The sequence below is a fragment of the Streptopelia decaocto genome (genome assembly GCF_964273445.1).
Source record: "Streptopelia decaocto genome assembly, chromosome: 2".
NCBI classification, from domain to species: Eukaryota; Metazoa; Chordata; class Aves; order Columbiformes; family Columbidae; genus Streptopelia; species Streptopelia decaocto.
In genome coordinates, this window is record NC_138655.1 from 86537247 (window position 1) to 86560646 (window position 23400).

Consider the following 23400-nt stretch of genomic DNA (forward strand, 5'->3'; position numbering starts at 1 on the left):
AAATGATTAACTGACCATTCAAATTCTAGAAATGTTGCATTTGTAGCAGCAACCAGCTCCTCAGAGAGAAGGCAGAAAAGTGTGAAACCTGAATTCAAGCAATAGGGAGGCTGAGAGCATAATTGAAATTAAAAATAACTTGGAAGTGCTAGAAATTTTATTCCAGGTTTGCAATATAGTAATAATATCTGTATTTATGTAGATGTGTGTGTGTGCATGTGTGTAATGACAATGACATAGTTTCTTAACAGAAAGAAAAGAACGGTTGCCAAAGAGTGTTCACCAGCTATTATAATTTTCCAGAGTGAACTGGTTTTAAATATTCTCTAAGGACTTCTAGTAATAAATATTTCTAAAGAGTACGCGCTTAACTCATGCCAATCAATACCATAAAGCAACACAACAGCTAAGCTAGCAAAGTAGAGAACTCTTCCTTATTGACTAAACCCTGATGATTCTTGTATCTAAGGCTGCAGTTCTGCAGCTGATATGGTAATAGCATTCCTAGTTTCAGAAGGTGTGCAACCTGATATTATATTTTTTATATAGAAGACTAAATATTTTATAGCATATTTACCTGTTGAGGAAACTTTCTTACTTTGGGGAAAAAAACATTCTCCTATGTATTTCCTTTAATTTTACAGGAGACTGCCATTCTCAGAATTTGGATCTCTCTTGGACATTTCAAAGAACTACACACAGGACCTACTTTCTTCTCAAGGGACCTAAGATACTGTGTTTTGACTTTAAAGTCAGCCCTAGTAAACGGATGTGGACTTCAGGTAGAATGAGCAATGCAAAGAACGTGCTTGGACTTGGCATCTCCTTGTATTTTTGGGGACTGATGGACCTCACTACAACTGTGCTGTCAGGAAGTGCCAGGCCCCTCACTGAAGGGCAAGAGGACAACCTGTCAGACAAACTGCATCAACGTATGAAGCGCAGCTGGGTGTGGAACCAGTTCTTCGTTCTGGAGGAGTACACGGGAACTGACCCTCTCTACGTTGGGAAGGTAAGACCTGCACCAGGAGGATACCTGGCAGAGTGTACACATCTGTGTATCTGCAGACCATGGTGAAACACGGGCAGTTCCCTAAGCGCCTTTACCTTCTTTCTGGCAGTGAATTTATCCACATTAATTTCACTTTGCTCCCAAGAGCTTTTGACCAGTGTCACCTTCGTTTGGGAAGAATTTCCCTTCCAAGGGGCTGTCAATATATTTGCCTATTTCAAAGAGATCTGCTGCATCAATCTTCATTTGTAATTGAGGCAGTGTTAGAAAATCTCTAGTGAACTTTCCAGGGACTCCTACAATGTCAAGGCAAAGCAAGGTTATATTGACATACAAGGATTAGGAAAGAAAGGAAGAGTTTGTGATCATGTTTCTGTCTGTGATCAAGTCAGCTGGAAGCTGAAATTCACAATCAAATTAAATAGCCAGTTTCCCTTGAAAACTGACATTTCAATTTTTGTTTTCTGCAAATCTCTGGAGTCAGAGTATCTTCTTGATTACCACAGCTTGACCACAGGTTAATTCTGTGGACTACAGAGAAATTGCTGCAAATCCAGAAAGGCAGAGGGACAACTCGTTAAATCCAACCATGAAGGGTCCTATTTTTGGATCCCTTATACTCCAAGAACCTACACATCAGCAGAGATATGTGTAAAATGGATCCCTAAGCTCACCCCGTCTACTTGGTATTTTGCATTGACTTTTCTGCATATCTTTCAAGATCAGCTGCTGGAAATCAGACCAGTGATGTCTGCCATCACAATCTGCCTCACTATAACCATTGTCCTTTTTTTGTTTTCAAACTGCTTTTAATGACTCTGAATTGTTTAAAGTATTGACCCTGTTATTCAAAGGGCTATGGTCAGCGCCAAGCTTGTTTCTAGTCTACACCAAGGTGACAAACCTGGAAAAAGTGGGGAGGGGACAGTTAGTGTGCTTACGTGTTCAAATAATACAATTAAGATTTTCCACGCCTAGAATATCAGATACCGCTGTGATGAGTGCACACTACATATAGGTAGATATAGAAAATTAAGAACTAAGAAATGATGTCAGAAAACAATTCCTTCAGATTTCATTACTTGTTTTTACATGACAAGGGAAAAGAAAAAGAAAAAAGAAAAGAAGAAAAGAAAGAAAAGAAAATAAAGAAAAAAAGAAGGGAGAAATAAGAGAAGAGGGGAGGTGAGGGGAGGCAAGAGGAGAGAAGAGGAGAGGAGGGGAGGGGAGAGCAGGGGAGGGGAGGGGAGGGGAGGAGAGGGGAGGGGAGGGGAGGAGAGGGGAGGGGAGGGGAGGGGAGGAGGAAGAAAAAAGAAAAGAAAGAAAAGAAAAAATAAAAGAAAATAAAAAATAGAGAAGAGAAGAGAAGAGAAGAGAAGAGAAGAGAAGAGAAGAGAAGAGAAGAGAAGAGAAGAGAAGAGAAGAGAAGAGAAGAGAAGAGAAGAGAAGAGAAGAGAAGAGAAGAGAAGAGAAGAGGAGAAGAGAAGAGAAGAGAAGAGAAGAGAAGAGAAGAGAAGAGAAGAGAAGAGAAGAGAAGAGAAGAGAAGAGAAGAGAAGAGAAGAGAAGAGAAGAGAAGAGAAGAGAAGAGAAGAGAAGAGAAGAGAAGAGAAGAGAAGAGAAGAGAAGAGAAGAGAAGAGAAGAGAAGAGAAGAGAAGAGAAGAGAAGAGAAGAGAAGAGAAGAAAAGAAAAGAAAAGAAAAGAAAAGAAAAGAAAAGAAAAGAAAAGAAAAGAAAAGAAAAGAAAAGAAAAGAAAAGAAAAGAAAAGAAAAGAAAAGAAAAGAAAAGAAAGAAAAGAAGAAGAAAGAAAATACACCAGAATCACATATCCAGAGGCCCATTTGGACTTGTATTTATCATTCTGCAACCCCATAGAGCTAAACTGTGCCCTCAGTCACACCAGTATAAATCAAAATGAATCCACAGGCTTCAAAAGACCTCCTCCTGATTTATCCCTGTGTGACTGACAGCAAGATGTGTTCTCCTTCCTCCCACAGCAACGGTATTACTAGTGATTGCCACCAAATGAGACCTCATTAGTCTTCATTCATCTCTGCACCTAGCTTTTCAGCTCTTGATATCTCTATTGATTAAAGAAATTAATATTTGCTTTCATGCAATTCCCAGCTTTGGAACAAGGGCCAGACATATTATTTCACATACTCCGTTTCATCTGAAATGACTTCAGGCTTGCACTGTGAGCTGAATTTTACCTAAAACAAGTACTGGAAGAAATCAACTCATTTTAGACTTGATTGTGTCATTAGGAGCACAAAAACTTGGCAGGGCCAGCAGTGCTGGGGGAAGCAGAGATGATTCTTCATGGTCTGTGTCCACCACACAAAGGCCCAAGCTGCCATAAATGAGCTCTGTCCAGGACCACTTACACCATGGCTGTGTTGGCATAGGGATGCGCAAGTGCTAATTAGCTCCCACAGTTAACAGGGCCAATTAGCCCCACACACTGCTGATCTGACATGGCTGGGTCTCTCTGAAGGCCTCCTAACTCCACACTGCTCCGTGTACACCAGGCGCTAGGGAAACATGCTGCCAAAATAGGCCTCTGGGGATCGCACATTTCATCTTCCCCCTTCCCTGAACTGGGTGCAGAGCAGCCAGCCAAACGGCTGGATGAATTCCATGGGGGCTGCTGTGAGGGAAAAGCTTCCTCTCCTCTCATACCGCCAAAGGCACGGGCTCTCAGAAGAAGCTGCAGCCCACCACAATTCCTCGCCTTGCCTGCATTCATGCTGCCTGTGTCTCAGGAATCCTTAGGAAAGGAGTCACCAGGGAATAGTCTGTGGGCTGAACTAATTGTTCTGGCAGACCAGAAATTTTTCAGCCCGAGTCACCCTAGGCTGGCTCAGAAATAGCTCTGTAATGGCTGGTGCAGTGCGGGGAGGAGGTGCAGAAGGACTCACAGCTTACTGCTTGCTGCAAGCACCAGCCCTCCAAACAGCCCTGGCTCCCACGCCTGGCCAGGCAGAGCTTCTTCTAACTGATACCACCCACAGCACCCTGAAACATCCTGCTAGACAGGTTGTGCTTTTATCCATCTGCTCTCTCCAAGCCCAAGGCAGAAGGAGAAAGCATGCACAGCATAGATCCAGTTGTATTTATTTAAACACTCTAAAAGCTTCCCGTATGAAAGGGGGCCTTCTGATGCTCTTGTACAGTTGTTTCTGACTGGAACAACCCAAAAAGCACCTTGACTTGAACCATAGGTCCAGGCTTGCCTAATAAGATTGTCAAGGCTGCTATGAAAAATGTACTTTCCTGTGTAATTGTAAGGCAAGGTGTAAAATATCTTCTGAACAGGAAAATGAAAAGAAGCTTCCTGAGGTGAAATCAGTACAATTTTTCCTTTTCTCCAATGCTCATTATCGTAATTTAAAGGATTTTAGCTTCAGAGGGTGCCTGGTCCTGTCACAGATAAATATGAGGCTTCAACTTTCCTAGAGGTAGCCATTATTGACTAATAGGTTGAACTAGGCAAACTAAAGCCCCCATATTTGCTACAGCAGGTATTTTCCACATTCATCCAGCAACCTAAACTGCATCAGTAATAGAACTGGGTACAGTCTTCACCACTTTGCCGTATTGGAGACTCCCTAACCCTGTTTCAAAGGAAAGAGGTGATTGAACCACAGCAGCTGAATGAGTGAATAAAATGCATCCTTTCTACAGACTATCACTGCAGATCAGCCAAACCCACTCATGCATCCTCATGAAAATCCCCTGCAGGTGTTAACTCCCTGGAGGCAGAGAAGGGGGAACACATCAAGGATGGAGTCACAGCCTGGTTAGCAGAGCTGTGTGAGTCCTTCCCTGAGCTGCCCTCAGCAGCACTGCTCTCTTCCATCTGCCCTTTGCTGGGAAATGTGTCGCTCAGATGCAGGTGTAGCCTCCTTAATCTTTTGTATTATCCTCATGAAAAGAAGCAACCCAGGTTGACACAGTTAAAAATTTCTCAGGAATTACCAGCTCTTTTCCTCCCATAGTCCATTCCTTAATGTGGAAGAGAAAGTACAAATGTATTCCCCCTACTTCTGTGATAGCTACATTGCAGAACAATTTATTGCACCACCCATAAACCAGAGCCAACTTAAAACTGGATCACCTTTCCAGCACAATGTCTTCTACATACACCCCAAACTGCACCACCCTGATATTTGGTTTGATGTGAGCAACAGTGTGAGCTTCAGTCCTTTCAGACAACAAATTCTTTCAGATTTATTATAGTCTGGCAGTATTATGTCTTTTATGCTGTTTTTTGCTTTGTCTAGAAAGAGCAGGTTATATGAGAAGCTGCAAAAGTGCTGCTAGCCTTTCTTACTGCCTAGCCTTGGTTGCGACTCAATGTTTTTAACAAATCACAGCTAGACAGAGATTCTGTTGTACTCCCAAATTCCTTTTAGCATGCCATGTCCATTCCTTGTTTGCATCCTACACAACTGCGTTCAGTCCAAACAGGGCTTTGGACAGAAGGTGTAATTTAACTCATGAGTTCGATACATTGTCTTCTTCTAAGTCTTTTGAACTTTCTCAAACACCTTCTGCTATTTTTACTTTTCATTTTCCTTTTTCTCTCCTTTTCCCTTTCCCTTTTTACTATTTCTTTTTTTATTATTTTTCTATTTTCTTTTTTATTTCCTTTCTTTTCTTTTTTTCTCTTTTCTCTTTTCTTTTCTTTTCTTTTCTTTTCTTTTCTTTTCTTTTCTTTTCTTTTCTTTTCTTTTCTTTTCTTTTCTTTTCTTTTCTTTTCTTTTCTTTTCTTTTCTTTTCTTTTCTTTTCTTTTCTTTTCTTTCTTTTCTTTTCTTTTCTTTTCTTTTCTTTTCTTTTCTTTCTTTTTTCTTCTCTTCTCTTTTCTTCTTCTCTTCTCTTCTCTTCTCTTCTCTTCTCTTCTCTTCTCTTCTCTTCTCTTCTCTTCTCTTCTCTTCTCTTCTCTTCTCTTTTCTTTTCTTCCCTTTCCTTTTTCCTTTTTCCTTTTTCCTTTTTCCTTTTTCCTTTTTCCTTTCCTTTCCTTTCCTTTCCTTTCCTTTCCTTTCCTTTCCTTTCCTTTCCTTTCCTTTCCTTTCCTTTCCTTTCCTTTCCTTTCCTTTCCTCTTTCCTTTCCCCTTTCCTTTCCTTTCCTTTCCTCTCCTCTCCTCTCCTCTCCTTCCCTTCCTTTTTTCTTTTCTTACCATTCCTTTCCTTTCTTTTCCTTTCCCTTCCTTCCTTTCTTTTTCCTTTTTCCTTGCCTTTGCCTTTTCTTTGACTTTGACTTCTCTCTTTTTTTTTTTCTTTATTCTTATTTAATGAGGAGTTGTTGATGTTCCAAAACACGTTTTCTTCCATCAGGCACAGGTCTAATTCTCCAATCAGGTCTAACATCTGTATCTGTCTCAGCAGCTGCATTGTCTCACTGACACACTGATGAAGTAAAACAAATGCCCAAGATACAGCTTAGTGGTTCTGAATCAATTAGAACAGCTATAATAGTGTCCTCCTTCTGGAAGCATCCTGTTCACTAGCTCCTACAGTGATAATCTCTGAGTTATGGGTGTTTAGGGTAAATAATGGCAACTACTGTCGTTTTTAAATTAATCACAAGATGGTGTTTGTTGAAGATATGCCAGTTTGCAGTCATGGCACCTGGGTGTGAATTAATACACATGGCAGTCATCTAAATTTAACTGTTTGCCACTGCCAAATTTTTATGGGCTTATTCTCCCTCCATTTAGCTGATACATCACCTGGAGCTGCCAGCATTCCTCCAAAGGACTGATGTCTCTCAGATGCAGCAGCCACTGCATATACCAGGAAAGGGGTGAAATGAAGTATCAGTGACCTGACATGGCAGTTGTCACAACCTGCACCTTCAGTTCTTGCAGCCAGTTTGCAGTGCTGCTGCCCTTAACACTTGGTGTCCCAGCAGTCATTAAGAGTCAATGAGTCGCCCACATACATACCTGTCTCCAGGGTGGGACATGCCATAGAAAACCATATAGATCCCACCTCAGCTGAAATCAAGCTGATCCTACCCTAAAATCAAGAGTAGCCCCAAGCTTTGTGTAGGTCATGTGCTGCACCCTGAGATGCTAGGAAGGAAAACAGCCTCCAGAGAATGAGAGTCTTCCAACCAGATCTTTCACTGCGGTAAATGGGCTTTCAGCTCCCAAGTCTATGGGGTTCATGTGCCCTAAAACAGCTGAAGAGGTGGTCCACTGGCATTAGAAATGCTTAGGTCATATAAGCCAATTTGTCCATGTCCCTTTAAATCTTTTTCGTAGGTGAAAAGTTATTGTGTAGTTTTCAGCGTGTTTTTAAACAGCTCAGAGATGGCATTTCTTTTTTCTTGAGACAAAAGCCTCTAATCAAATGCCTTGAGTTTCACTTCTGCTTTTCCACACGAATTTGCCATTTCTATTCAGATTCTTTCTTCAAATCCTAACAATCCTTTGTTCATATATTCAGTTCATTATTCCAAGATTTTTCTCTCCAGTACAAATATTTACTTATGTTTGGCCCCATCCTTCACAATTATTCTCATATGACCTTTGAGCTCACCAGAGCACTAAACATGCGCTTGATTCTGACCATATTTCTTGAGATAATTGGATCATATATGCATTTAAATATGTGCTTGACTGAATCTAGCCCAATTTGACCATTTTTTTATTATTATTTATCTATTCTTTATTCATCTCTCAAAACAATAATCACACTGGAAAACAGTATTCACACCTGAAAAATTCTTGAAAATCCCATTTTGTTTATTGCAGCTCAAGTCTATTACCTTCTTGTCTTTTGGGACTGAACCAATACTATCTCTGGGCATTGGTCTTTATGCTCTGTTCCTCAAAAGCATGGAGTATGAGCATACTGTTAAGCATCTTCATAGTGTGAGTGAAATTAAATGATTTGTTTGTCTTTTGATAGTCATTCCAGTATTTCATGGGAACCAGGTGTTTAACAGAATGGTAGTCCCCAGGATGATTTGTTTCTCTGTTTTAGATGATAATTAGCACAGCATTTACTTTTCTTCTGTTCTGTTGCATTCACAGTTATCTGTGGCTGCTCAGAACTAATTAGCAGTCATGCAATAAATCCGTTTGCTAATTCCCTAGGAAAACAGAGATGCCTCTCATCTCTATAGCCCGTCATGGACACAGTCAAATGTTTGTCATTTCATACCTTACATACTGTTCAACAATAATTCTCTCCTGAAGATGTGAGGATCCATCCTAGTTTTTATTGCTAAAATTTTCATGGAAAAAAAAAATTAGAAGACTTGTGAATCATGACAGTTACTGAGCTCTCCCATCCTGCTTTCCCCTGGATCCCAAACAGATTGGCCTTATCCACCCCAATATTATGCTGCCCCTGGAACATATGTCTCCTCTTAAGCCATGTGAGCAAATACAGTCTGCAGCTTTGCTGACCTCACCTTATCCCAAGCCTGGCAGTGAGTCCTTCTCAACAGCCATTGCAGCCAGGCAAAAGATAATTATTGTGTTGTGTGAGATTTCAAAAAGGCACAGAGCCTGTTCCTGTTTGGGTGTCTCTGCCTTTTCTTCTGGCTGTGGGTGTAGAAGTGAGAAGACAGGAGAAGGTTTTTAATTGCAACTCTGTCATACAGTTTTTACTGAGTATTTGCCTCTTTCGGCAAAGCAAGTTCATTAAAACCAGCTTGTGAGTCCCAACAGTGACACGAAAATGGTCAGGATGCTTATGTGCTTAGTGTTTCTTAGCAGCTGCTTGCCCAGCTCACAGTCTAATTGAATCCTGTTCCTTTTCACAGCTCCACTCTGACATGGACAGGGGAGATGGTTCGATCAAGTACATCCTCTCAGGAGAGGGAGCTGGCATCGTGTTTACAATTGATGACACAACAGGGGACATTCACGCCATCCAGCGACTGGACCGGGAAGAAAGGTCGCAGTACACCCTCAGAGCCCAGGCTCTGGACAGGCGAACAGGTCGGCCCATGGAACCAGAGTCCGAGTTCATCATCAAAATCCAAGACATCAATGACAATGAACCCAAGTTCCTCGATGGCCCTTATGTAGCCTCTGTTCCAGAAATGTCACCTGTGGGTAAGGCAGATTTTGTGAAGCCTCTTTCCCTTATAAGCAAACTGGAGATGGTCACCAAAACATAAATTCACTGATTCCTTGGGCTCAGCTTTTGCCTCTTTCGCGGGAGCTGTGGGACAAGAGATCTTTCCATGGGGTGCCTGAGTGCCGCAGAGTAGTGATAGAAGGTTTTACCCTCAACTTGCAGGAATGTAGTGGCCCTTCTCCCCTGCCATCAGATGATGGCAATAGTAATGACCATTAGATAACCATTACCATCCAGAAAATAACACAATTTTAGGAACCTATTCTAGTTCACACCGGGAGCTGAAATACTGTCCAGGAGCCCTTGAAATCATGGGCACATGACAACAACTATTTCCTTTGCTTCTTCTAATCCATGTAATGCTGCGCTAAACACAGTTCAGTGGAGCCCGAGATTCTGGTACTGTTTGCTCTCCACTTTTAGAGAATGGGATCATGTCAAAGACAGTCCTGTTATTGCAATCAGAAGACAAACAGCAACCTTCCTACCTACACAAGTCAGGAGAAACCATTTCCATATAAAAAATCCTATAGTCATGTAAAATACTAGTTTTCTCTATTCTTTTCTTTCTTTTGGAGATGTTTATTGCTTTTTGTCTCTGTGACGTCATTACAGAGATAATAATACCATATAAATCTCACATCTTGAAGTTAGAGATATGCTTCAGCTTCTCATTCTTCAATATTTTGCTGACATTAAGCGAGAGACGAGCATCAAATACAAAAGTTCCATTCAGAAATAATGGTTTTTAATGGTAATGGCTAGCATTAATTCAGATTTATTTTCCAGTAGGTATCTAGTAACACTGGATTTGTTTCTAACACAAAACATTATGTGGAAGGCTAGATGCATTAATAAAGGCATTGTCTGACATTTTAAGGAGTCAAAACTCACATAGATTTCAAGCAGTTATGCCTTACCTTCTCCTTGTTCTTGATAAATGACATCACCTGCAACCATTATTAGCTTCAGAGGAAGCAGACCTTGAAAACCAACTGAAGAAAAGAAATATATATGCATCTGTGTGGATTCCAAAAGGCGCTTCAGCACGGTCTGATCTCTAGGCCGTGCAATGTAAACTCTAATCCCACAGGGAGATTGTCTCAGAGATACAAACCTTCACGCTCACTATTTGTGCACCATTTCCATCCCTTACTCAACATATGGCACCCCTGGACTCTCTACAGCGGTGTGTGATTTATGTCTGCGTAGCTATAGATTTTATTTGAGCTGCCTTTAAATAACATTTAAAATCAAGAAAAAGGGGAAAGAAGCAAACAGTATATAACTACCAGCTCTCTGCAAACCATAACAAAGTACTGTTAAATAATCAATTCTGTAACTGTGGCCCATAGAGTACTTGCTTTTTTATATCTTCTTGTAGATGCATAATGAATTTATGCCTATTAATTCCTTTAGTGCTAATGAGATGCAAGTGTGAGCAATAAACACAAGCACTATGAGCCTCAAATGAAGAATTCTGGTGGAGGAAAGCTCTTGTTAGGCATTTCAATTTATTTAGAACTGTGTACTTTTCATGCCAGCTCTTTATCCCACAAGGTCTTACCTGACGGGTTTTTTTTGTCAGGCACCTCTGTTATCCAGGTGACAGCGACAGATGCTGACGACCCAACCTATGGGAACAGCGCAAGAGTGGTGTACAGTATTCTGCAAGGACAACCGTATTTCTCTGTGGACTCTCGGACAGGTAAGTTATATCATCAGGGGATGATGCAGTGTGAAAACTGAAAATCCAAGCAGAAAGGAAATGTAGTGTGCATCATGACTCTGGTCAGAGAAAGATATTTCTATGGCTTGGAGCCAAGAGCTCCAAGGGTTAAAGCAAGGCTGTAGTAATGAGCTCCAGAGAAGAATGTGCTTTCTGCAGTAATATGTTCATCTGAATGACCACATTCTGCACCGCAGGAGCTAGGTGGGTTTGGTGCTGTAAATATTCTTGTTGGCTTCTATCATTGCAAAAATGTCTTCAACACATCTAGCTAGGAACAAGGCTTAGCAGAAAATAGATAGATAGATAGATAGATAGATAGATAGATAGATAGATAGATAGATAAAATTAAAAAGGCAATCTATGATCCAGCCAGGACTGCAAAGTGAAAGCTAAATGATGCAATTATCTGGAGTAATTTTACCTAAGGGTGTTCTTGTTAATAACCTTAGATTTATCTATAGGACATCCTCTCTGTTTTGCTTGCTTTCTCTCTCTCTTTTTCTGTGTATATCCAAGGTTTATATCCAAAAGAGGAATCTGACAGGTTTTGACAGTTTCTAAAGGGCATCTGTAGCGCTAAGGTCAGAAACTCATGAGACGATAGTCACTGCTGAGCCCTAGGGGACAAAGTAGAAAAAGCACTGCATAATCTACTTCTGAAAGTTAGCAGTTTATGTAGTAGGTGCTCTAGCCAAAGAGAAATTTGTATATGGTATGTGATTTCCTCAGCTCTTCACAATGTAAATAAAACAGTAATCCTCATTTTGTAACCAGGTTATCAGCCACAGAAAAATAAGGGCATAATCAGACAAATAAGACCATAATCTTAGATTTGTTAAGTACTGAATGATTTCTAAGAAAGGAAAGCAGCAATAGTCAGGGTCAGATCCGGTACAGATTTAACCATTAGAGTGCAACTTCGACAGAAGATAGGCCCTTAAGTCCAAAATCATGTATTTGTTTCTTGTATTTAACCGAAATAAATAAATAAATAAATAAATAAATAAATAAATAAAATGTTTTAATGATCATATTCCCCTACAAGGTAAAAAAGGTGGATATAAATCCCCTCAGATGGAGTAGGCAGAGGCCCCCTGAGTCTCCCATTTCTCAAGAAACCATCAGGGCTGTTACCAAAAAGGATGGACATCACCTCTCTTCTTCACTACTATATTTTTAAAAGAGTGAATCTCACTCAGTTTGGTGAAAGAAATGGTACCAGCACATTTATTTTGGAGGATCTGAGCCTTTCCCACAGCACTAAGGAAAGTTTTAAGGTTCATCACCGTCCTCATCATTTCCTTGCTGACAAGCTGTGTGCAGCAGCATCAGAGGCTCCCTGCTCAGCATGGCTACTCCTCCGGGTCCCATTTGGAGCAGCATGAACTCCAATGTGGTTCTGAGTCCTGGTGTCCTGGACTGGCCCTCCTCGAGGGACCAGAGGCCCCAAACAAGCGCATGGCAGAGCCTGGCTTTTAGGCATTGGTGTCTTTTTTTAGATCTAGCCTGTTCTGTATGAAGGACGAGCCAAGAGTGGAAATTCCCTAAAAAGTATTTGTGTAAGGAGAAAATATTTCCCAAAATGCTAAGGGTTTTCATATCTTATTTATATCCATGGGAGTTGAGGAGCTACAGCACTTCATGGGAGTTACTCAGCTTGGCAGGATGAGACTCTTAAGGGCTCCATGTAGCAAGATTAAAATAGCTCACTGTGAGTTGTTCAGTACTGGTCACTATTTCTTCCCTTGTACATACAGTGATAATTGCCAATGCAATATCTTCTTACTGCATTTTTATTAAATCCATATATTGTTTTTCTGCTAAAAATAAAGCCCAAATGCAGATCACTCAAGTTAATAGTGTCCTGATGTGCAAGTACTGCTGGGACAGTGCCTGGGGCTGACACATATCCACCCCCACACGGAAGGGCACCTCGAATTTGTCACAGTTCATGTCTAGTGAGGGCCATCAGTGACCTGGAATGTGTCCCCTGGCAGCGCATCCCCTGGGCTGCACCAACAGTCACTGCTTCTCTCGGGCTCAGGGACCCTCCTGCCGCCAGGCAGCCTGTGGAGCATCACTCCAGGCAGCCTGTGGAGCATCACGCCAGGCAGACAGGTAGCAAAGGAGCAAGCTGCCCACACGCTGTGGGCAAGGGGCTGCTGAAGACATGAGGAATGGGTCGCACTGGGATGACTGTAGGGCTGGCGGCTCCTAAACACAGGCCTGTTCACCTCCGTCCTCACAGACAGGCATGTGGAAGGGCAGGATGCAGTGGGGTGAAAAGGCAAGGAGTGCACCAGCAGACCTGGTGCCCAAGGAATAGAAAAGAAAGGGGAGCAGCCAAACCCTGAGGCAGGCACGGAACAGGCTGGTGAGGCGAGGCTGGTAGCGCAGGCAGGGCCGGGGCTGTGGATGCGGGCGGGTGAACCGGCCGGAGCGCCCGGCGGCATCGGCAGCGCTGCCCGGGCCGGCTGCTCGCAGGCTCCATCAGAGAAGTGTTGCTGCCACCTCACGTCCTCTCGCAGTAGTGTCACCCCGCAGGACATGGTCGATCTGCAGGGTCTGGGGAGCAGGTTGACCGGGGCGGGAGCAGCCTGCCCGAACCAGGGGTATTCTCCCCGAATTCTGCTCTCGTAGCTCCCAGTCCCAAAGGAGCCAAGGAAAGCTGGTGTGCTTGTTTCGGGTTGCCTTCAGGACTATGTGTGTAGGGACACTCTGGAAATCTCATCTTGACATATCTTTTCACTAATCTCATCACTTCCACCTTTTCTGCGGACAGATTTAGCCCGAGCAGGGCCTTAATTCAGTATAGTGTGCTCTGTTCCCGAAATACTCTTCCAGCTCCCTTGGAAGACAACATTTTAATCTTGAACAGACAGCTTGCCCCAAAGCTGATGCATTTTAACCAGTCTTCTTTAAAATTCACACCTTCTGTTAACCTAGATTTAATCTCAGTGAGTTTTACTCTGCCAGGAAAGGTGAGACTGAATGCAGAGTCTGTTCTCATTCATGACGCAGGGAATATGATGCAGGAGCAAGACCACTCCACCTTGTTTGTGTGCTATTAAACTGCCATTGCTTTTGTTCCTGAAACCCCTTCCCTCCCTCAATCTCACAGGCTTAATCAGGACAGCTCTAATGAACATGGACAGAGAAGCAAAAGAATATTATGAAGTGATTATCCAGGCCAAGGATATGGGTGGACAGCTGGGAGGATTAGCTGGAACAACTACAGTCAACATCACCCTCTCTGATGTCAATGACAATCCGCCCAGATTTCCACAGAGTGAGTACCTGCTGTGTCAGGATGGGCAAAAAGGGGTGACTCAGTTGTACTGCTGCTGTTTACTCTCCTTACAGCCATTTTCAAACTCAGAACAGTGACAATTGGAGGTGGGTGGAATTTCAGATTGCAGAAGGAACTTGCCTTCAGAAAATGTCAAAATGGAGCATTCACCAGCTTGTCTTTCAGAAGAGGTTTCTGACCTCCAAAATCATCAAAACCAACACTTTTTTTTTTTAAGGGTGGAAATTAATTTACAGAAAAAAAGGGAAGAAAGAGATCTTTTGTGTTCCTAGACTGCTCATAGCCATTTCCTTTGGCTGCTAATTGCTGCCCTGGTTCTCTCTTCATCCTGTAATATCTCCAAAAGGCTGTCTGTCAAATCAGGGGCATGTGGCACTGCTGAAAGTTGAAAGAGAATTCATTCAGCACTCCAGCCAGGCCACTGCAGGGGGTGTCTGGTAGCTGTAGAGTGCCTTGTCGTACAGGCTGCTCTCCAGTAATGGTTTGTCTAAATCTTGGCAATATATGGTTAAACCCTATGTAACAGGGTTACATATGTAACAGCCACAGTTAATGGAATGCAAAAATAGACAACTCCACTCTTATCAGAAACAATATTGTATTTACAAAAGTGAATCTCAAAGCAAGATTTGCAATATTTAGCTCTTTTAAAAATTATTTTGGAGCAAATTTATTTACCTAATTCTGTATTACTGTTAAAACTTTGGAAGAAACTTTTCAAGCTTGATTGAACTAAATCTTTAAAGGTATCTATTTTTTGGTGGTGTAAATCAGTCTCAAGCCATTTTGGTTTTGCCATTTTTCCCATCTAGCTGAGAAAAGAAAACTCCTACAGTTCTTTTTGTTGCTATTCTTCTCCATCTGCTTCTGCATGTTGCACTGCTAAATCAAAGCACTCCAATTAAGATCAGCAAGAAGCATCAATTTCCACTTTCCTTTTTCGGGCAGAGCAATTTGTTGAATGCATCATCGCCAATCCTGTTTTGAAAGTGGCGTGAATTGTAACTGTTTGATATCAAAGTCTTGATTAAGAAAAATGAGAATAGATCAAATCCACCTTTGGTGTAATTCTGCCTTGTAAAACTCAATAACTGGTGGCATTAATAGAGAGTGCAGCAAAGAAGGTTTGAACATGAAGTATGATGGCAGAGAAGTACAGGGTGTTTCAAAAAGATGGACCAAATTTCACGATGGCAACATGTTACAATTACACAAAAATTTACAAATGCTTTAATGAGTTATCAAGTTTTAGTAACCTTTTTTAAATGCTCTGTGTTCCCTCCAGCTGCTGTATAGACCACATCGAGATGATAGTTTAATTTGTATATAGTGATTTCAAATTTGTTCCTTTTTGAAACATTCTGTATTTTAGATATAAAATCTGTATTTTTAAAACACATTTTTAAAATAGTAGCTTTCTCTTTCCTCAGGCTTGCTGCTAAACAAATTAGTGATGCACCAAATGTGCTCAAGATGGGGTTTGTAGGGAGAGGTAGTATATTTTAATAGAGTAACTGGTAAATTTGGAAGACACAGGCAAGCTTCCAAGCTCTCAAAGCCTTGTTCAGGGTGGAAAAGAAGTTTATATGGCCTTGAGAAAGGATTTGTAGAGCTTAAAACATGTGTGTTCATTCCCACTATACAAGCTGATCTAACAAAAAATGCCTGTCCTATTAAATCTGTTTCATATCCTGCTTTATATCGTGGCTGCAACAGCACTGGTGTTAGTTGCCCTATTTTTCTAGTTGAAGTTCCCATTTTCAGGTATATTGCTGTTTTGAAAAGAACCCTTTGAACAAACCTGTTGATATGACAAACACCTAAATAAAACTTTCCCAGGCAATTCCATCTAGCTGTGGCTTTTTAAAGAAATTCACAGCGCTGTCGCAGCTTTGGGAAAGGTTCTAGGGGGTCCCTGCAGGCTACGCACTATTGTGGCCTGCCTTGACCTACTCTTTGCATCGCTGTGCAGTTTTCAGCTCCTTTTCACAGCCGCTTTTTTGCCCCCTCTCCCTCTGTGCTGCCTGTGCCAGAGCATTATCAGATGAGCGTGCTGGAGTCCGCTCCCGTCAGCTCCACAGTGGGCCGCGTGGTTGCTAAAGACCTGGACGAAGGCATAAATGCGGAGATGAAATACAGCCTCGTGGACGGAGATGGACTGGATGTCTTTGACATTAACACTGATCCTAATTACCAAGTTGGCATCATTACAGTGAGAAAGGTAGTAAAGTTTCCTTTTTATAGTAATTTATATGGCTAACGGTCCTGGTCATTTTTTATGTGTGCAGTATTCCTTATGTTTGTAGTAACTTAGTTCCCATTACATGACAGTAACCCCTTTCCTGCTATAAAACACAGTTTCTTTAACATTCATTGCTAAAATATGAAAACAGACTGCGTTCCTAGGAGCAACCTTTAAAAAGTAGGGACAACAATAGCATAAACATGTCTTTTCCCACCAAAAGAATGTTCTGACTCACTATTTATCTATTTAAATATTCTCTGTAGCTTAATTATCCTACAATGCAAGAAATTAGATCAATATTTGCATTTGAACTGTACACATTTTTCACTCTGGTGTCCCACAAACAATAATAAAGCATGCCTCAGAATTATTTATAAACCAATAAAACCCAGGCAGGTTTTTTTTTTTTTTTAAATTGCTGCTTGAAGATCCATAAATGCTAATTAGGCTAGAAGAAGCTGCCTCTAAAATGGCAGCTGTGAAACTGCTAGTACTCTGCACTGCAGGCTATGCAGAAAGGCATAGAGTATTTTTCTTAGACCCCCTGCTCTAGGATATTTGTTCTACAATCTTACATAAATGCTAGAAGTTCAACTCTGTTTCTAGGTTATGAAATTGTAACCATATTTCTGCCTAAGCATATCTAGTGTACTAATAAGGAAGTATAGTTCCATTTAAATAGCCTCGGACTAAATTGTGCACTAAAATGGAACAACACAAGGGAGAAATTTGACCCTGCAAGCCTCTATGCCCTCCAGCAAAGCATTAAGCATGTATTTATGGCCACCTTTCTCCAGCTCTTGTTTATGCACGTAAGTCCCTGCCGGTTTGCTGGAATGAAGTCGATGTGGAATGCAAACTCTAATGTAATTTTTCACTGATTTATTGATGAAAGAAAACAGTTTATTTGGAGTAAATGTGTCTATAAGCTTGACACTTGTTATGATTATAGTTTTACTAGATGTTCATGTCAGGAGGAGGAGTTACAAAAATTGATAGTAACAATCATACCAGATATGTACTGGCATCAGGTACATACTGCTCAATCCATCCAGTGTACATATATGTTTGCAAAATCCTATATAGGCCTGTACCTTTTTGTAATGTTTTGATTAGCAGTAGTCAAACATTAGAAAAGTGGTCCTTTGGATCCACTCAATTAAAAAGAAAATCAATTGGTGTTGATAGAAAAGAATTTTTAAACCCCTAATGAAATCTTCTTTGAAAGAAAGAAAAAATGGCCTTTTAATTTTTGCAGACTGATTCCCCAAACAAAATAGTTAGCACTAATCCTGCTTCTATCACGGGCATTAAAAAGTTAGAACTTACAGATAAGACCACTGCTTTCAGTCTTGCGGCCACTGATCTCGGGCAACTAATCCCACAAACTGTTGAGCGCCTCCTGAAGAGTTACAGCTTTTTCAAATTCCCTGACTGTGGGGCTGACACTCTCCGCAGTGACAGCCTCTCTCTCCTCCTTGCCTTCTTTTGCATTTCCCATAGGAGGCAGTGGGAGGTTACCCAGACAGGATGGATCCCAGCACCCAGGGAGCCCCACGTTGCCCCCCATCCTGCCCATCCACTGCCTGGTCAAACACTTTCTCACAACCACCTCTGCTAAATATCACCCACACAATGCACCTCTTGGTGCCCATCTCAGCCTCAGGGGAAGGAGGACAAGGACAAGGAGAGGTTCCATGGGGTACATCTCTTCTCGGCTGTGTTTTGCAGCATGCTTGGTTCACAGGAGAAGGCAACCTGCTTGTGGGATGGTGCTTGTAGCACCAGTGTTGGAAAGAGTTTTGAATGCACCTGTAAAGACAAATCTGATGAGGGGACCAGTGGTTTTGAGGCATTGGCACGTGAGATGATCTGAAGGGAAAGCCACGGTTGACGATGAAGGACTCCAAGACAAACTAAGGGAGTCTGAACACAGGAATATTAAAAATATAGTGGCCTGGCACACTTGTTTGATTTTTCTCATCTTTCTAGCTTGATCATTCTAGGTAATCATGTCTCTGTCTAATGTAGTTGGGTTTTATAGCTATTAAGTGTTTCTGTGATTTAACTACTCATTTTATAACTTAGATTTTTAGTGTACATACAATGTTTCTCATGCAGTTTTCTCCGCACGAGAAACCATGAAATATAATGGCCTCTTTTTTTAGTATATGTTTAGGCAGCTTTGCATTGCACGTTTTCCTTGCCAGATGGACAATAAGTGTTGCTTGGTCATGTGAATATATTTTACTGCTATTTTTACTATGCATAAATACGCAACTAGAAGACCATAATGACTCTGCAGTAATGGGTAATATGTTTGTAGACCTAGCTAAATCCACGCTGACAAGTGTCACGCCTGCAGCACTCACTGATTTAGCATGTGGAGCTAAGGGCAGCAGGAAAAAGTTTCAGATCATCTGTACCTGCTGCTACAGGTTGCACAGTTCTTACTGTATCGCTGGACAACATCTCCAGTAATACTGGACCGTCATCTTCCTCAGTGCAAAAAAAATAGTTCCCATTCGTCTTCATTCCTTAACCCCATGTACCAAATGCTGAGTTCTAGTTTTTATAATTTCAAGAACTCCAGTCTTTCATTGGGCATTCCTGTGCAGGACCTCTGTATTGGTAATTTTATTGTGAAAGCATAAGCTTTTATATGTCACTGCAATGTTCCCACTTCTTCAGAAAGGAGCTTTTGTGGCAGTAGACAAGTACTGAAGCCTCTCCTGAATTCAGGGCACGTTTTGAGGCTGATAGTATACACTTCTGCCATGCCTGACCATGTGAAATTCTGCTGATATTGCTTAAATTAATACACATCTCATGGCTGCAGAATTTCCCGGTTGCACTATCGAGCAGGGCAGAAAAGAGATGAGTTATGACTGACCAAGGAGGACTTCATTGCTACAGTAATGATCTTCCTACCTTTGTCTTCTGGTTGCTTTGTTCTCCTCCTCCTGTGTTCCTGCCCCAGGCTGGTGGTAGGTCTTCAAAAAGAAAGAGCTAACTAGGAAAAACAAAGATGTTGGATGGGAACAGCAGTGATCTTTCTGGAGTCTGAATGAACCGAGGGTCTGCGTGGCAGTTCCACACACAATGCTCAAATCCCTACGTACAAATAAAACTGCATGTTTTGAAAGACGTTCATGTAACTAAAAGGAGTCTGCTCTACTGGGCAACCCTAAGAATTGAGGGAGATTTCTTTCCTGGTTTGTCTGCAACCAAGGAAGTATGACTGTGTCCTCTATAAGGTGTATTTCATCTGATGAAAATTTTTTGTATATTTTGGAATGATCCTTTCATGATGTCATTGTCAGATGCTTTTAGTCATCTCATATCAAGACTAGTAAATGGCACATTAAATATAGAATTCTCTATTGAGGTCTAAGAAGGTTTTGGAGAGGCCTTATTTTCTTTAGGGATCTGTGAATAGAAGAGGAAAAGCAGATGAAATATTTATTTATTGAAAAGTTCAGTGCCAGCAACATTATTTCTATATCTGTATTCATCAAATAAGTAGTTTTATCTAGAAAGGAAATCAAATTCATAAAACTACTAACAGAGGAAGCTGCCCCCTCCCCTTTATCCATTATCCCAGGAAAGAGAAAAAAAAAAAATTGCCATTCCCACTCCTTGTTTCAAATAATACTTGAGTATTTCGTACGAAATGGAAGAGCTGCCGCAGGAAGAGGTCAGGGGTATCTCATAATGCTTTGAAATTAAATTATTCTCTAGGCAGGGAGGAGATTCAAATCCTAGCACCCAGCACACCTGGATTGTGAACATGTGTTTCGGACACTCACCGAGGAAGTTAAAAACCCCACTTGTAGAGAGGATGGATTACTGATACAGACTGGAGAGGCTGTCGTGTCCCCTGCTCCCTCTGGAGCCTGTTAGCAGCTTGACAGGTGGGTGCTCTGGAGACGACAGTCTGATCTCACCAGGGAGAAAAGAGGATCCTGGCTGGGACCTCTGCCTCAGGGGTGAGCACCCATGTCCCTGCCACCAGTACCCCTTTTTGAGTACTGACTCTTCACATCTTTAATTTCAGGTGCTCCCATACTGTCTGTTTCTGTCTTTTTTTTTTTTTTATTTCACAGAGTGGAATGAAACACACTGTGTGAATCACAATGCAATGGTGGTGCATCCATTTTTATTTTTGTTTCAGCAAGAAGAATGAAAGGATATGTGTTCTGAAGTGATCTGCAAATATCTGTCCTGGCTTTTTCAGTTCAACTATCAAATTAAAAAAAAATAAAAAATAGGCAGTGTCATTCGTAATACTACTGTCACTTGATGCTTTCTCTCCATCTGCAAATATTTATCTTTGTTACTCTTATAATTAAAAATCATTGAAAAGATTTATTAAAAAAAAAAGCATCGGTTTATATTAGAGGTCAACTTTTACTTCTGAAAATTAGACTTATATGGCCTAAATCATACAGCTCAGTGTGCCTAATGCTAGATATATTTTTTCTCCTCAGCCTTTAAGTTTTGAGAGCAAGAAAAGCTACACCTTGAAAGTAGAGGGTGCCAACCCCCACCTGGAAATGCGGTTCCTGAACCTGGGTCCCTTCCGTGACACCACCACTGTCCACATCAGCGTGGAGGATGTGGATGAACCTCCAGTGTTTGAGCCCAGCTTCTACTTTGTGGAAGTGCCCGAGGACGTGGAGATTGGAACCACCATACAGATGATTTCTGCCAAGGACCCGGATGTGACCAACAACTCCATCAGGTCTGTCCTCTCCTTGTGTGCTCCCCCAGGAGCGCTCCCTGGTACTTTTGGTTGGTGGGGCAGTGATGGGGCTGAAACAAGAGAAATTCCCTTTCTTTTTAGCCTGTGGTAGTCATCAGTGGGTTTAGTCAAACCAGATCACACACACTGAGCGGCTTTGCTATGACTGCCAAAGCAATGCAGGAGCTCACCCTTGCCTTTTCTGTGGTATGGAGAATGTTCGCATCTTCTCCTCCCTCTCTCCCTTCTGTTTCAAAGCCCACCTTTGTCAACAGCTCAAATACACAGCTACTTTTGGAGTAGATTGAATGCATGCTAATAAATATTCATGAACCACTAAGTTATATAGTGCCTGGTCAAAGCTGCAAAGCTAGGTATTCCCAGAGGAGTTAAGAAAGGTAAAGCTGTATTTACAGCTATGGGAGCTTCATAGCGGCAACTCAGCAAGGAGCCAAAGGAGCAGATTTGTGTGATCACAAGCGCTCTTTTCTATGGTGGCTGCCAAGTCAGCCCAGTTTATCAGAGAAGACTGGTTTTTTTCTAAGGCCAGCCCACATACTAATTTTTACAACCTGCAGAAGCTCCAGGTTACTGCAAGTTAACAATCCCTGCAGGTCGGTTCCTTCTCTCATCTGAAAAATGCTTCAGCTGTTGAGCTGATCTTTGCCAAACCTTGTATCAGTCCAGCTTCTAAATTGTCTCTGTTCAGCAACAGTCCTGGGAAATACAGGAGGGAGTCAAAACCAAATATTTGGAGCTTTTGAAGAAACCAAAATCTATATGACCAACTCTGTGGGCTTCAGCCAGGAGATCTGAGCAGACACAAAGCCTGTTCTTCTTGATGATATTGCTTTCTATGTCACTGCTGCAATTATTTTTTTCACCTCTGCTACCTTAATATATCTGTCTTTTCTACCTGCATTATAAGGTTATCATACTTCTCATGACATTGTTGCAAATTCTTCAGTAGAACTAAGTATTATACTGTCTCCATCACAATTTCATTACCTTAAACTTTTTTCCACTCGTATCCTATTTTGATGATTACTGTCTAGCATTATCCAAACACTGTAGTGCAAACAGCTTTGTGGTAATCTGCTTCAAATAGTATAAGAATAATTCTGTGGACTATCAGGAGGCAGAAGTGTTCATTGTTATTTTTAATGAGGTTTTTCTTACTTTTCTTCAGAGCTTTCCAGTGACTACCCTTGCTGAAATAGCACTCTATAAAGTACAGAATGCATCACAAAAGATATATTAAAAAAAATGTTTTGGATATGCACAGACTCCTTTGTAACTCCATTCCTTCCCAACTTTCTTCATCTTTTTCTTCCTATCTTTCTTCCTTCCCATTTTCCTCTCTATCCTCCCTCACACCTCGTACGTACAATCATAAATTATTGGGATGGAGGAAACAGGGAAAAAAATACCATTTGTAAGGCTATCTAAGACAGAAATGTTAAGATTTGGTTCTCCTTTCCTCTTATATGGTGTCTTCCGTCCATGCTAGCTCTGTACAGTATCAGCCAGGCAATGCTTTAGGCTTTCTCTGCATTCACTTTGCACAGGGCAAGATAAGAAAAACAAAATCCCAGGTACATATTTTGTTACACAAGATGAAATGCAAATGATTTTAAAACTGTGATCTGACCTCACCTTTTGACACTTTTTTCAAGAATGGAAAAGGCAGGACTCATTTCAAAATGGCTCAGTAAACACAGAGGAACTCTTAAATCCTCATTTTCCCAGCATCCAGAATCTGGACTTCCATACTGTGAAATTCTGATTGCTGGAAATACACCATGATTGTTGTTAAGCAATTCAGGAAAATTAGCTGGAGAATACAGTGGAAATGAGTGTGAAGGAGCAGGTCTTATTAACAGGAGAACTTATGTGGAGAATCCAGACGAAGACTCCACCTGTGCCTCTTGACACCAGTGATTAATACTGCACCACTAATCACAGGGCCATATTCAATTTCACATACTTGTTGGCCTTAAACTGTCACAAATTCTTTTTATAGCCTTCATACAAGAATAATTATTATAGCAAAATATAGCAACACTCCTACTTATATCCTAAATAAGTCAAGTGCCTGAGAAATATCTTTGTTTAAGGAGAGGTGGGAAGGGAAGCAAAACTGCCATCCCACCCTCTTTGATTTTTCTATAAAAACAAGTAAAAGAATTTCCTAACAACACAGCTCAATAGTATTTTATATCCCCGTTATTTAATAAGTGTCTATATAAAGATC

The 23400-nt window shown here is 41.3% G+C and overlaps 1 protein-coding gene across 1 annotated transcript in view; it reads left to right on the forward strand.

Moving 5' to 3' along the window:
• Window positions 1–694: 694 nt before the first annotated feature.
• Window positions 695–23400, forward strand: part of CDH20 (cadherin 20) — a 38197-nt gene continuing 15491 nt past the window's right edge. The window contains exons 1-6 of the mRNA XM_082045502.1: window positions 695–1012; window positions 8796–9090; window positions 10704–10823; window positions 13969–14136; window positions 16191–16378; window positions 20893–21146. Of these exons, the coding sequence (XP_081901628.1) occupies window positions 770–1012; window positions 8796–9090; window positions 10704–10823; window positions 13969–14136; window positions 16191–16378; window positions 20893–21146 (1268 nt within the window). The 5' untranslated portion in view covers window positions 695–769. The remainder of the gene's footprint in view (window positions 1013–8795; window positions 9091–10703; window positions 10824–13968; window positions 14137–16190; window positions 16379–20892; window positions 21147–23400) is intronic.